At 42.7% G+C, this 15,440-nt stretch overlaps 1 protein-coding gene across 1 annotated transcript; it reads left to right on the forward strand.

Moving 5' to 3' along the window:
- Nucleotides 1–2,036: 2,036 nt before the first annotated feature.
- On the forward strand, nucleotides 2,037–7,298 carry FJX1 (four-jointed box kinase 1). Its single transcript, XM_075927485.1, has one exon. The coding sequence runs from the start codon at nucleotides 2,289–2,291 to the stop codon at nucleotides 3,675–3,677; it is 1,389 nt and encodes a 462-aa protein (XP_075783600.1). The 5' UTR covers nucleotides 2,037–2,288; the 3' UTR covers nucleotides 3,678–7,298.
- Nucleotides 7,299–15,440: the final 8,142 nt, after the last annotated feature.

The following is a 15,440-nucleotide window of genomic DNA, read 5'->3' on the forward strand; positions in this document are numbered from 1 at the left end:
AGTTTGCCCAAGTAAAATAATATCGGAGCCCACTGACTTGTAAAACTTTGTTTTAGTTTAAATTAAAATACTGAGAGAAATGACTAGCCAAAGTAAATAATGTGAGATATTTAATACACTTAAGTATTTTAATACATCTAGTCTAAGTCCAAAATAATCCTTTTTACAGATGTTGGCAAGAAACAACATTTGTATTGTGAAAAAAAAAGTAGGGTAAATAATACAGAACAAGCTGAGAAGTGAAATTAGATTCTGTGAAATCTTTTTCTGTTAAACCAGATACTCCTCAAAGCACCAGTGCAGAAGGTCAGCACTTAAAAACACCTTGTTTTTATCGATATGTTTATAAAGGCCCTGCGAGGAGCCAAGTGTAGACACAAAGCTGAGTTCATAAATGTGGACTCAGCATAGACTGCATAGAGTAATCTGGCCGTGATTTCATTGTAACAGTGAGGTCACAGTGCATAACGTTTGTGTCCTGTTATTTTTACATAAATTGTTTCAATATACTTTCTTTCTTTAAGAACCAATAAATTCCCATAAGACTGCATTCATAAGTGATAACTAACTAGTATGTGAATTATGGCACTCAGATGATTTACTCCCAAAAAAAGCTGTTGATGATACAGCCCACTGGGTATAAGCATCTCATCAATAATAAACCAATGTGCAAACAAAGGATTGAGAGGGGAAAGGAAATTCTGTAATAACCAATTTCATAGTGTTATTATGATCAGTCATGGGTTAAGCGATGGGTTTAATTATATAGGAATAGCTTGACATTGCAATAGGTAAAAAGATGCACAATCTAATGCAACTTCACTGTCATGAAGATTTTCCTGACAGAGAAAATTTAGGTGTACTTGAATTTCATCCCATTAGTCTTGATGATTGTCCCCAATAATTCCTTTTCTTCCTTAATACTTACAGTAGTCAAATAATGGCCTTAGGCAAACATTTTGTAGTTTCCAAAGAACACCCCTCCTCCTGCTTCCTCCTCCAGAGGGAGATCCGTGGAAATTGGCGGAAAAAGAAAGCTTTAATCCATAGGTGATATCTGCAGTTATCTATGGGCACCGGCACTGAGAAGGGGAAAGAGGGAAAGAAATGAGTGATAGATCATAGCAGAGAGCAGGAAATACAGGATCCTACAAGATGATCCGTGGAATTTTGAATCTCAGGTCTCTTCAGAGCTTCACTAGAGTTCATTAGTGCTGGAGGTTTTGCCTGAGCAGAATAATTTGCAGGATCAGGCAAAACAATGAACCCAGTGTGCCTACCATGCTTTCTGCTTGCGCATGGTCTCTCTTTTCCGTCTTTGTTCTTTAGCGTGAGCGCTACAGCTTGTGTGAGGCGGCGGAAAAACAACTCTCTCCCTGTGTATGGCGAGTGCCTAGCGCTCATGAAAGCTAGGCAATGAATGGAATTAATAAAGAACGAGCGGGAACCGAGGCCGTATGTGTAAAGGGGGAGGGGGGGAGGGACGTTGGAACTGCACAAGGGCTACACAGAACATCCACTAGGGATAAGTAGTGATGTGATCTGGACACTGGGATCCCCCCCACACTCAACCAAGGTGCCTTAAGGGATGGGACCTGAAGTCAAACCCTGCCTCCAGCTGCCCCGATCACCGCGGGAGTGAACCTTGAAGCTGGCCCGGCATTTTGCAAGCGCCCCGATCTGCCCCCCCTCCCCCAGCCTTTGCAACGCCTGACATCTGGGGCTGAATGCAGCAGCTTGACCTCAAATCCCTCCTGTGTCCAAAGGTGCCGCACCCTGTCTGCTTCCCGCGGAGGGCAGGGGGCCACCGGGAATCTGCAGAGAGGTGCCACTCGTGCCAGTGGATGCAACCGCTGGCAGTGGCAGGGTTGGCTCCGCGTGAAGCCGGGATCCCTCTTTCCCCCGGTGCCGCTGCGGGCAGCCCCCAAACCACTGTGGGCCCACCCGAGCTCAGGCATCGCCGCTTTAAGCGGAGGACCATGCTGGGCGCCGGGGAGGGTCCCCGCGCCCCCCTCGCTTCCCCACGTGGTCTCGGTCGGTGCCTGTGAATTTCAATCGCTGGAGGGTCCCTCTCGGAGCAGACAGCGGGCGAAGCTGCCGGCGCAGCGACCGGTCCCGGAGCTGAGATTGCGGCACGCCCCGGCCGGGGCCACCTCCGCCCACCCAGCAGCAGCGCCTCCGCCCGGGGCTGGCGGGTCCCGGCGCCCCGCGCGGCGATGCATGAGCCGGGGGCTGCGCCGCCGCCGGGTCCGGGAGCAGCGGAGTGAAGCGGCAGCGGCGGCGGGAGGATGAGGCGGCCGGGCCGGGCCGGGCTGGGCTCGCTGGCCGCGCTCTGGCTCCTGGCGCTGGGCTCGCTGCTCGGGCTCTGGACCGGGCTCTTGCAGCGGGAGCAGGAGGCGGCGCCGGAGCAGGAGCGGCGCTTCCCCGCGGGGACGGCGGCCCGGAGCCTGCCCCCGGAGCAGCGGGGCTGGGGGCGCGGAGAGCCGGCTCCCGAGCGCCGCTCGCTGGGGCAGGGCGAGTCCCGCGGCGCCCAGAAAACTTTCCGAGCGCTGCTCACGTTGCCGGCCGGCGGGGACAGGGGCGAGCCCGGGGCGGGGCAGGAGCCGCTCGCGGGGGGGCTCGGACCGAGCTCGCAGCCGGAGCCCCGGCAGGGGCAGGATTTGGAGCCTGGCTCTAGGGAGCGGCCGGCCCAGGAGGCTCTCGCGGACCCCGCCTCCCCGGTGCAAGGCGGCATCTTCTGGAGCCGGGCGCTGGAGCAGCAGGTCCCCCCGGGCTTCGGCCCGGAGCAGGCGGCCTCGTGGCTGGAGACTGCCCGGGCGGCTCGCATCGCCTCCCTGGAGCGGGGCGGCTGCGGCCGAAGCTCCAACCGGCTGGCTCTGCTGTCCGATGGGAGCCGCGCCTGCGTCCGCTACGGCATCAACCCGGAGCAGATCCAGGGCGAGGCGCTCTCCTACCAGCTGGCCGGGCTGCTGGGCATCCAGCAGCGCCTGCCGCCCATGACCCTGGCCCTGGTGGAAGCCCGCGGCAGGCAGTGGGGGCAGGTGCGGGACGAGGTGCGGGGCTCGCACTGGGCCGAGGGAGCGGTGGTCAGCCTCACCCAGTGGGTGGACAACTTGACTGACGTGGTGGCTCCCGCCCCCTGGAGATCCGAGGCGGGGTCGGGCAGGAGACTGCAGCCCCTGGCTGCCGGGGAGTTGAGCGGCCTCACCCAGGCCCAGCTGGTGGAGCTGGTGCAATGGACCGACCTGATCCTCTTTGACTATCTGACGGCCAACTTCGACCGCCTGGTCAGCAACCTCTTCAGCCTGCAGTGGGACCCCAGGGTGATGCACCGGGCCACCAGCAACCTGCACCGGGCACCCAACGGGGGTCTCGTCTTCATAGATAACGAGGCAGGCCTGGTGCATGGCTACAGACTCCTCTCCATGTGGGACAAGTACAATGAGCCCTTGCTGCGCTCCGTGTGCATCTTCCGGGAGGCTACTGCCCAGCGGGTGTGGGAGCTGCACCGCCTGCAGAACGCAGCCTCAGAGCTGCTGAGACTCTACCGGACTCATGAGCCCCTCTCAGGCCGGCTGGGCTTCCTGTCGGAGCAGCAGGCCCAGCTGCTGCAGGGCAGGATAGACTTTGTCCATAAGCACATTTTGCACTGCAAAGCCATGGCCACTTCACTGTGATCGGTTGTCACTACTGTCCTGTATTTATGTAACCCAAGGGGGAGGACTGAGTTTTCCCCCCTAACCTCTTTGCAGTTGTAACATGTTCTGGTTGGAAATAGGAGGCCAAAATCATTCATTCAGGAACCAGTTTCCTCATGGAAAGGAGGGGCAGGTTAATGGGTTGAACACAGGACTGGGACTTTGTGGTGGTGGTGGTGGAAATAGTCCAGCTTCCTCATCTCTGACTGATGGAGTCTTTCTTAAGTGGTTCATTTTGCTGGGCTCTTTAAGAAGCAGTCTGGTGAGAGAGTGAGGGTGAATCTACACTGCACCGTAGCTGGAAATAAGATATGAAATTTGATCTACACAAATTGCATATCTTATTTCAAAATAGTGTATTTCTGCACAGCGCCAAATTTCAAAATAACCCGCTGTTCTGAAACGTCCCTTACTCCTCTTGGAATGAGGTTTACAGGGACATCAGAATAGTGAGCCCAAAATAACGGGCTTGTTGTGAAGACATGGGATAGCTATTTCAGAATACTCCGGTATCCCGAAATAGCGCTGCAGCATAGATGTAGCCTGAGCGTTCCCTTCACTCTCCTTTGAATTCAAAGGGAGTTGAATGTACTCAGCTACCTAAGAGAGGCACTCAGATAGGACTGGACCCTCTGCATAGCTTTAGATGCCTCAATCTAGCTTGAGTATTCTTTGCCCCATGAACTACTGTTGACCTGCAGGAAGAGACCCTAAAACATCTGCCTCTGCTCACTGCATCTGTGAAGCTTGGGTGATAATGCTTACCTGCCCGCCTGACAGGGCTTTAGCGAGGAGTAATTAATTAATGTTTCTGAAGCGCTCTGAAGATGAAAAGTGCTATCAGTGTTATTATATCTCTTTGTATTATTTCCACACTGGGTCTCTTTCCGGAGTTTAAAAAAAATCATGCCTCTCCAGTATTTCCCTTAACTCACTCAGTACAGCTGGCTGCCAGCTTAAAAGACCCTGTACAAAAACTATTGTCCCTAACTGGATTGGGATCAACTGCCTTTCTTATAATGGAGGCAGCCAGGTACACTTGTGTATTTTCTTATATGGCCATTTATTTAATATAAAAACCATGACATTCGTAGACCAAGAATTGATTGCACAATACAGGAGCCCTTAACCAGCAAAAGTGCCCCTTTCATGGCGGCTCTTTTCCTATTAGTACCTGTAGCCAGAATGGATCTATTACCTGTTTGTTATTCTTGTTACTGAAAACTATATAGAAAGTCAATATCCCAGTAGTTTGTCACCTTTGTCTGAAGCATCTGGTTAATCTGATTCAGGTTATAAGTGTCTGTTATTTCTAATCATTGTTTTTTTGGGTTGAATACTAAAATAACTGACTAATGGGTGAAAAGAAATTATCCCAGGGTTTTAAATGTTGTTGTAATAAGACTTTGGACTCAGTAGTCAAATGAGGGGGAAGGGAATCAGTTTCATGCACTTTACTTTGACTTTTTATTTTTTTATAAGAAGACTTTTATTTTACAAAGTCTGCCTTTTGTGTACATTTAGATATATTCATAAGTTCTTCTGTAACATACAAAAGAAATTGATATTTCAGTAAAAGGGTATTAATGTTTTACCTCTTTGTTCCAAATACTTGATTTGAATTTTAAAACAACACTTGATCTTCAGGGTTTTTTTCCAAAGATAAATAGAGCTTGATTCAGTAGCACTACTCTTAATGTATACTAAGTTTTAAAAGAGCATAATCAGGACTTCCAAATTTCCTTTTTCAGATCTCTTTTCCTTTCCTAAACTGATTTACTGATTTTAGTGCTTGTTGGTATTTGAACACCTTTATTTTGGAATCAGAGTTCCTGTTACCAGCCTTAGTTAACTTAAAAGCTTCAGGGAGTAGCCTAGTTAGTCTGTAACAGGAAAAACTTAAAAAACAACAAATAGTCTAGTAGCACTTTAAAGACTAACAAAACATGCAGATGGTACCATGAGCTTTCGTGGGCAAAACCCACTTCTTCAGATGACATCTGAAGAAGTGGGTTTTGCCCATGAAAGCTCATGGTATCATCTGCGTGTTTTGTTAGTCTTTAAAGTGCAACTAGACTATTTGTTGGGGTTTTTTTAGTTAACTTAGGCTTTTATTCTGAAATTTGTTCACCCCTTAGTCTTGCACTGAAATAGCTAAACAGTCTATTGAGGTTGACTTGCTTAAGGCAGTGCAAGTAGGGTGTAGACAACGTCATCATGTGTTCAGTTAGTGCACCAACCTGTTACTGCAAACTCAAGTGCTGCTATAACAAAAAACATTCCCTGTGCTGTCTATAGTTCTTACTTTATATTAGCTTTCTCTCCTTTGTGTTTCAACTTTATGCATCCTGTATTCACAATTTGGGACCAAGTGTAATCACAACCAGAAGGCTTTTCCAGCAAACAATATAATTTAGAAAATTTCCATCGTATTAGATGTCAATGTCATAAGTTTTAAAGGAGTGGGTGTACAAACAAAAAGAAAAATGATTTAACTGTCAGAGGATTTTTGTTTGTTTGTTTTTACAAAAAGAAAATTGTAACAGCATTTACTAATACAACAATAGCCAATCAAGACAAAATTAAAGGGCAACATCTGACAATTTAATCCATTCCTTTAAACTCTAGATATAAACTGTATGATGCTATCAAGCAGAAATATCACTTCTTCCACATCTGGACAGGCATATCTTTATTGATTCAAGGCTGCAGTGTACTCAGTGCATATTTTAGATTACTTCGGTGCTTTCATTGCCATTTGGAGTGCTACATTTCCCATGAGTTGAATGAGTACAACATAGGCACACATTTGTAGTAGGAGATGGTCTGATATCTGTTAATAATCATTTTAGGCAGGCTAAATCCCACAGCTAAATAATTTTCTTTGACAGTTTATTGTTTTAACATTTGTAAGGACAAGGAAAGAGTTCTACAAGCACATAACTAAACTTGGTACAGTTTTAATGTGCAGTGCTCTTTACCAACTATGTTTTTTTTTAAATCTGAGAGCTGCCCCAACAGCAGCTTTCACTCAACTGCGCTAACTGACAAGGCTCTTTATTTAACTTGTATTTATAGCTTGCAGCATTTATCTCTCAATACAATGCACAAAAATCCCATGTGGTGTTCCTTTGCCATTTACATGATAATGTACAATTTAACTGCGTAATTCTTAATTCTTCTTTAGTGCTATTTGTCAGCATTACTTTGTAGCTCACTCAGATGCAACATTTCAGTTGTGTTCACTTAATGAAAATACATCTAAATAATAAACCACTGGCATAACTTTTAAAACCACAATGATGAGCAAGCTGCTGGGCCACAAACATCTAAGATTTCATTTCTGTTTGTAAGTATTTCTGTAAGTGTCAACACAACTGCAGTTTTAACTGCTAATGAGCAATACCTCTTCTTTGCAACGTGTTTAGAACCCGACCCTAGATAATTACACCTTTCAAGAAGAAACATGATTTTCTATTTGTTGATTGGTAACTACCTTAAGTTACATATAGGTTGCATGTTTGAAGGTTGGGTAGTTATAGACTAATTATGCTAGAGATAAATCTGCTAGAGATAAATAAATGAGGGTATAGAAAACCAGTTTGATTGGATTATGACACTTTACTGTGTGCTCTAAGAAAAATACTGAGACCCTCAATGCATTTTATTTATCTGAGGTAAAATAATCTCTGTCTGTGCCTGAAAAAGCTTAGAATTAGCATCAAATTAAGGAAGGCTATGTTTAACTCTGCTGTTCAGTTTCTTTGAGGCAAATTCATGGTCTGCTACATTCTTTGCATTCCTTCTCAACTTTATATGCTGTCTGACTGTCTTAAACCAGAACAAAGAGGTAAACAACTTTTACACTTTTTGGTGCCCATTCTCTTCTTATTTATACCAATTTAGCTCCTTTTTCTCCCAGGGAATTACTCCTGGTTTTCACCATTGACTCCGGCCCTTCCTGGTTTGAGTGTACAATGTCCAAATGACTAAATAGCCAGGCAGTTTGAAATAATTTCAATGGGTAGCAAAATAATTATATTCCACTGTTTTTTTTTTTTATTCTGATCAGACATTGCATTAGCTTAGAAATAATTTAACTGGGCATCAAAGAAATCATACTCATGAAAATGAGTTTAGAATAAAGCATTGGGATTTTAGGCCTCAGTTCAACAAAACACTTAAGCATTGTACTTAACTTTAAGCACTTAGCAGTCAGAGTAACCACTTGCAAACTAAAATAACTAACTAATGTGCTCATTTGGTTTGCTGCATTGGAGCCGTAATCAGCCATCAATTGTTACATTTGTTACATTCTACTTGTAGGAAGAGGTAATTTGAAAATTGCTATTTTTCTGGCAGGTAAGATTTAGTAGATAATTTTCCAAGTCATGAGAGCTGGATGGACCTCCATCCCCACTATTGCCTGACAACTCTGGCTCAGCTGTAGAAGATTTCAGAATGTGAAGCACACTTCCTTTAATCCCTTATTTCAGAACCTTCCTGCGGATTATTTTCAACACCGCCCCCTCTCCCTCAAAGTCTCCTCTAACTAGTATCTAAGGGTATGATTCTCCTCTCATATACAACTTAATTCCATCAACATAAATGGAGTTGCCCACAGTTTACACTAGTGTATGAGGAGAATCACAGTCAACTGGTAAAGGAAAAGTTTCAGCTGTGTTAGTCTAACTGAAAAAAATTAAAAAACAGTGAATAGTCCTGCAGCACCTTAGAGACTAACAAAAAATGTAGATGGTATCACAAGCTTTCATGGGAAGAAGTAGGTTGTGCCCATGAAAGCTTATGATACCATCCACATTTTTTGTTAGTCTCTAAGGTGGTGCAGTACTATTTGCTGTTTAGTAAGGGAAACTGAGTCATCACTGAGCCCTGGCAGTGCAGTGAGCATCAGAAGCTCCTTGAATTTATTAGGCAACCCACTGAGGCTTGGTCTACACTAGACCAGGAAGGTTGGCAAAATACATAGCTGGCGTCGGCTTACCTTAAACTGAGCCTTGGCCGCATCCACACTGCGGGAAGCTGACGAGCAAAAGCTCCGGTCGGCTTCCCTTACTCCTTGCAAAAGAAGGGGTACTGAACACCAGTAGAGGCTGCCCTAAGCATTTGATTTACGGGTCTATACTAGACCTGTTAAATCAAATGCCAGAAGATCGACTTTCAGAGTGTCTGTCTTCCAGTAAGTATAAACGTGCCCTGAGTAAACAGAGCCAGACTGAGATTAGGTGGACAAATGTCTTTGCCACCTTCACAGCTTATCTCTGATATCTCCCATCCTGACTGATTCTGAACATTGTGGGCTTTCCTTTGGGAAAACTCTTGCATAATTTTGAAAACTCTTCACAGGAGCAGGTGTATGTGGGGGTGGGAGAGGTTGCAAGAAAGCCACAGCAGAGTCTGCAGCATAGATGGGGCAGAATTTACTTCTGACAGAAATGGGCACAGCTCCTCTGAGTGTGTAAAGTCAAAATTTAAAATACAACAGATAGCGTAGTAGCACTTTATAGACTAACAAAACATGTAGATGGTACCATGAGCTTTTGTGGGCACAACCCACTTCTTCAGATGTCATCCCATCTGACAGTCAGGTCATCCCAGCTGAAGATCTGGTCACTAACTTAGCCCAGTGCTAAACATATAGGCTACGTCTACATTGCGGCAGTTTTTCGGACAAGGAAATGCAAATAGAGTGCTCATTTGCAAATCTCATGCTCTCGTTTGCATATTCTCTTCAGATTCTTTTTGCGGAAGAGGTTTTTGCGATAAAAAGCCCTGTGTAGATGGGGCCATTTGTCGGAAAAACCCCATTTTGCGCAAGATCCCTTATTCCTTATCAAGTGAGTTTTGAGTCAGCAGTTTACATCACACACTTAATATCACCAGCTTAGCTCTGAAGTTTATTTTCCTCTGAAGGTTGTTTTTTGTTTTTGTTTTTAAATGGTAATAGTATTTAGAATTTGTTCGCTGCCATGATAGGTGGTCTATGACTAGCTTGGACGTGAGATCATAATAAGACTTAATCCAATCTTGTATGTTATTCCTGCTTTGCAAGCACAGCATAAAATTTAACTGCTCCCTCAGAGCCATGTGCTCTGGATTGAATGTTGTGAAGCTCTGGCAATAATAGCATGGACTTTATAAAAAGTGGCTCCTGCTGGGAGTTGGACTGACACTAAAGATTGGTAATGACCTATAAAACCATTTACCTTGAGGTCACTAGTTTCAGTGCAGCACGGGGCTGCAACAACTAAGGCTTTGTCTACGCTGGGGATTTGTCCTGGTTACAGCCATCTGTGGCCAGCCTCTGGTGTAGCTGCACTGGTGGAAATCCCTATTGTACTCTCACAAAGCAATTTGTACTGGTGCTGCTAACCCTGGTTTCAGGTGGGATAAATTGTACCAATCTGAAGCACAGCATATAGCAGTTTTCTCAGTTTATGCAAGCGTTTTGCTTTGGTGTACTTACTTCAGTGACTAAAATCCCCTGTAGATAAAGCCTAAAAAGCTGTGACCTTGTGAATGGCTTAATTGAAAGGAGTTAGTGGGCTCTATTTGGTTCCCAACAGAGATTCTCTGCACCATACCCCAACCCCCATCACAAAAACTACTGCTGCCCATTGGAAACTTTGTGGCACTCTCTCAGCCAAGAGGACAAGAAGTGAATGGATGATTGAACCTGACCTCTCCCTCCCAGGCTGTGAAGGGTTACAAATATTTGGTCATTTCACTCTCGAGCAGTGGTTCTCAACCAGTGGTATAAGTACCCTTAGGGATACTCGAGAGAAGTCTGGGGGGTACGTCAACACAACTGAAATTTGGAGAAAACTGAATTTTGGTTTGTTTTACAGCGTTTTATTATTTTTGTATTTTTTACACCCAAAATTTCTTCACCCGCCTGGCTACAATTAAGTTGTGTTGCAACGACAGAAAAAAATTGTGTGTCTGAAAACTGTAGGTATTGGGGGTACTTATAATTTATATTTTATTTTATTTTTATTTTTTTGAAAAAGGGGTACTTTATAAAAAAAAAAGTTGAGAAACACTGCTCTAGATCATTTCACAAACCAAAAATCCCATTTTTCAGGACACTTTCCAGTGGGGCAACAGCAGAATGCAACACGTTGCATGTTTTTCTAGCAAAATGATTCGCATATGTCACATGCACATAGATCTACAGTGGAAGGGAAAAGAGACTCATTTTCATTTTTTATTTGTTGCTGAGCAAAACATTTGGGCCACAGTGAATATATGAAATGAAATGCAGACAGCAAGACAAGTCTCTACCCCCTTTCCTTTCTGCAATTGGCCTCTCTCTCCATGTCAGAATTGAAATACTGGCAGACCACAGAGTGAATGCTTGCACTACCGCTGTCCATTCTGCCAATGAATAGAGGACTTCTGTCTTGAGAGCTGCTAGCATTTAACTGCTGTTAAATTACCACACATAAAAAATAGGCTATTGTCATCAGAAGCTTTCAAAATGCTACAGACTTAAGCTCGCCGCCACTTAACTATTTAGGAATGGGCTAAATATATTAGCATAGCTTTTATATTTTGGCAAAAAGAAGGCTTCGCTCCTTTTCTCTGCTGGATGCAAGATAGAGGAAGAGGTTTTTGGAAGAAGTGTCTTACTGCTTAATATTCCGTATGTTCATTGTGAGCAGGGAGCATTGCTTAGTTTTGAGAGGATGGGTCTGGGAATCGGGAGATCCAGAATGCTAACGGCCAGCTTTATTTCAGACTTCCTATATGACTTGTTTTAGTTAGGTTTTTATACTGTACTTATCAGTCTAATATCTGACCTTGCACATATCACTTAACTTCTCTGTGCCACTGTTTTCCCATCTGGAAGAATGGGGATCATCATACAAATGTTGGGAGAATTAATTCAATACCATTTCCAAAGCACGCTGAGACCTTCACATAGAAGGTGCTCTAGAAAGGCAAAGCATTATTATCAATTGAATAGTGCATTTTCTCTTTAGATTCTTAGCACCCCCTCAAATGACAAACCTCCCCATCTGTACAGCTCCAGTGAAATAATCTAATTGCCATACCAAAGGGTATAGTGATCAAGATGCACCCCAGAATGGAGTCTGCTCTTCTGCAATGTGCAGCACTTCAGTGGAGCAGGGCAGACAAGGAGGATGTATGTTCCAGCACTTAAAAGGAGCAGGAATGGACGTGGGATTGCCTCATAGCTGCAGCAAAAGGATCCAACCTCAGCACATCCTGACATTCAATTGATAGTGACTTTCAAGTTCTGGTGAACTGCAGCTTAGAAGACTATAACTGGAATCAACCATAATGCTGACATTTTATTTTATTAACTAGAGATTTTATTATCTAGAGGTTAGATTTGAAATGATTCAGCTTATTGTTTCTTTTCTGCCACCTCCCCCACCATTCCTCCTCTAGTTCAAAAGTGGCTGAGTGATTTTATCTCAAAATGTGCTCCATTTTACAAAAAAAACCAAAATACTCTCCCTCACCAAAGCCTATTCATTCCACAGCTGAGATCTTGCAAAATCCCCTGAAATTGAGGACAGACAGGCACTTAGCTAAAGTGGTATTAACACACTAATAGCATTAATGTAGCACATAATAGAAGAAGGAGTGAATGCATTTTACACTGGTATCTCAAATGTAGCACAAAAGAAGAGTGGTTTATTTCTGCATATCTGTAAATTTCAGTTGTAGGAGTCATAATTTTTTAATGTGCCTGTCTTGCTAGCTTCGTCATGTCCTGCTGTGGGGGAAAGTGCATTAATAAACTATGTTTCAAAGCTGCCTGTATGAATTTTTTCTTGTGTACATTTTTTTGGAGTTGAGCTAGGAACTATTCACTGTATTTATTTAAATGGCTGTAGATAGTCAATTTCCTTCAGTTTGGCTGGGTCACCTTCACACTCCTAGAAGTTTTAAACAGCACTTCATTTTTCCTGATAAGAGAAACTAATTATTTTTTTATTTGTTAAAATTATACAGAATTTGAACAGATGTCAAAGGTTTTTGTGTGGTTCTTAATTCATCAGTGCAATGGAAAATCATGCAACATACATTATGGATGACTGTGGATTGATATTAATGGTTTTATTCTCATTTCTCAGTAATCATACAGCTAAGTAATTGTTTACATCAATTAAGATATTCCTGATTTATAATCAGGTGAAATAAGAATAAGGCCACACTATACTTGCAATTTGTCATCTAAAAGCTTGCTAAATTCTCTTCTCATTTATACCCAAGCAAGGCTGCAGGCATGAATTTGGCTGCAATTTGGAACTAAAAGCTGCTGCTGATCATATCAATGGCAAGCATTATTTATTACATGGTTTTATCCTGCGTGTTTTTAACAGTGACAAGGAGACTAACAGCAGTACTTCCTGCTGCTTCCTCTGCTTGCAAGCCAGCAGACTTCCAGGAGCCCAACTATACAGAGAGTTACAAGAATCAGGGCTGTAGTACATTTTATGAGCTGCTGTATTATAGAATATTTCAGACTATACCAAAAAACAAGGCAATCATCTGCAGGCTTGTAAAAACAATTACTTGTGTAGAAATCAGTAAAAAGTCACAGGGGAAAAATTCTAACTGGGAAGTCATGCAGGGGCCCAGTTATATTACTGTCTGGTTCATAAAAGAGGTTACTCAGTGGCATTCACTAATTACCCTTCAGAAAATATACCAAAGTATGGAGGGACACAGGAAATGACCTGGAGTCTGGTACAGTACTGGTGGGATGCTGCCTCAATGCCATTAGACCCCTAAGGAATTTCATAGAAGAAAAGTAATAAAGAAATCTGAGATTCAGAAATCACAAATGGAAGAACCCTACTAATTCATCTAATTCATCTATCTATTTAGTCTCTGACCAGAGCAGAATTTCTTTTCCTACTGAATATGCTCCAAGGTTTAGTCTACTCTCAAGTGACTCATATGATTGGGATTTCCCTCCCAGGGGATGATTCCTCAGTCTAAAAGTACATCTACACTGCAACGCTATTTTGAAATAACTAGCGCTATTCTGAAATAACTGAGTCCATGTCTACACAGCAGGTAGTTATTTCAAAATAGTATCACAATACTGTCAAGCTAGAGGACTTCTTACTCCGACTCCTATAATCGTCATTGTACAAGAAGTAAGGAAGTTGGAGGAAGAGTGCTCTGTTTCAAAATAAGTGCTGTGTAGATGCTCCTTATTTCAAAATAAGCTATTTCGAAATAAGATACACGATTGAAGTAGCTCAATTTGCAAAGCTTATTTTGAGTTAAGCCCTGCAGTGTAGATGTACCTTAAGAGACCTCATAATTAGAAATATTCCTCTTCCCCTGAAATTTAACTTAGGTCTTCCCTTAGAAAAGTTTTTCTTGGAGGATAGAAGGTTCTTCAATAGGAAAGACTAAGAAATAATTGATACAACAAATTTGCTGAAGAGGAGTTGGGTCATTTCAGTAAATGTGATATCCTCCCAAGAGGAGGTGCTATATTAATGTAGGAAATTATCACCTCAGACTGTAGCAAAGGAAAATAGACCCATACTGTATTTAGGTGTATGAACTACAAACAGGAGAGATTTGACAGGTGTGATATGGATGAGAGCTTCCATTATGGGTGTTAATGAGGTTCTTCAAGTGTCTGTCAGCTACTGAACAAAGGACGCCAGATGACGATTGACAGCTTTCACACCAGCCTGTGATTTATAGTGAGCTGCTGCTGTGTTTCAAACTTTTAAAAGACACACAAACCTGTTGGACAAGGAAAGCTTAAAAAGGAATGTTGCAAGTTACACCTCATGTTTTTTAAAAGGACATTTCCTTCCTTACGTTGTTAATAATACCTAAGATTATTAACATTGGATATAAAATAAAAATGCAATTTACTTGTCAGCACATTATCTATATTGTTTCTTTATTTTTGCACTTAACTCAGTTTAGATCATGGAACCAATGAAGCACTGTTTATTTATAGTAAATTTCAAATCATTTTCCAATCCTCTTCTTCATTATCAGGATGTTACAGAATATGAGGCGTAGTTGCAGCAATTAATGGAATGTTATCTGTTGAAAATTAAGTAGTTTTTGTTTAAATAAAAACACATGGAAAAATGTCCATGGATATTATTTTGTAAAATGGTCTTTTGAACTTAAATGGACCCATCTATGTCTTTTTAATTGTATATTTTTCCAGCTCTCAGCTGGAGGAAAGGTAGGGAAATGACTCTCACTCAGGCAATGTTTACACTAAGAAACTATTTTGAAATTAATAAATTTACTTAAGAACTCTCGATTTAACAAATTCAAAGTAGCATGTCCTTACTACAAGGAAGCATCGAAATTAGTCCGAGCCAGGCTCCGTTAATGTGGATGTACTAGCTCAGACTTAGAGCCCCAGCAAGCAGTTGGGCATAATTAGTTTGAATTATTCTGGGGAGTAATTATTTTGAAATAGTGGCACCAGAGTATCCACACTACTGTTATTTTGAAATGTCAGGAGTACAGATTTCAAATTTCATGGCCTGTTATTTCAAAATAACAGGCTTCGTACTGTGGATGCTCCACTTATATATTCAACTCTGGGGAGCTGTTATTTTGAAAAAAGTCCTATTGTAGACCAGGGCTCAGACACTTATCCATCATGAAGCTGCATAGAAACTGAATAAAATCATGTTTCTGCTAACAAGGCTTTTGATTATAAGTTCTGCAAGACATTTATAATGC

The sequence above is a fragment of the Pelodiscus sinensis genome, chromosome 4 (assembly GCF_049634645.1).
Source record: "Pelodiscus sinensis isolate JC-2024 chromosome 4, ASM4963464v1, whole genome shotgun sequence".
NCBI classification, from domain to species: Eukaryota; Metazoa; Chordata; order Testudines; family Trionychidae; genus Pelodiscus; species Pelodiscus sinensis.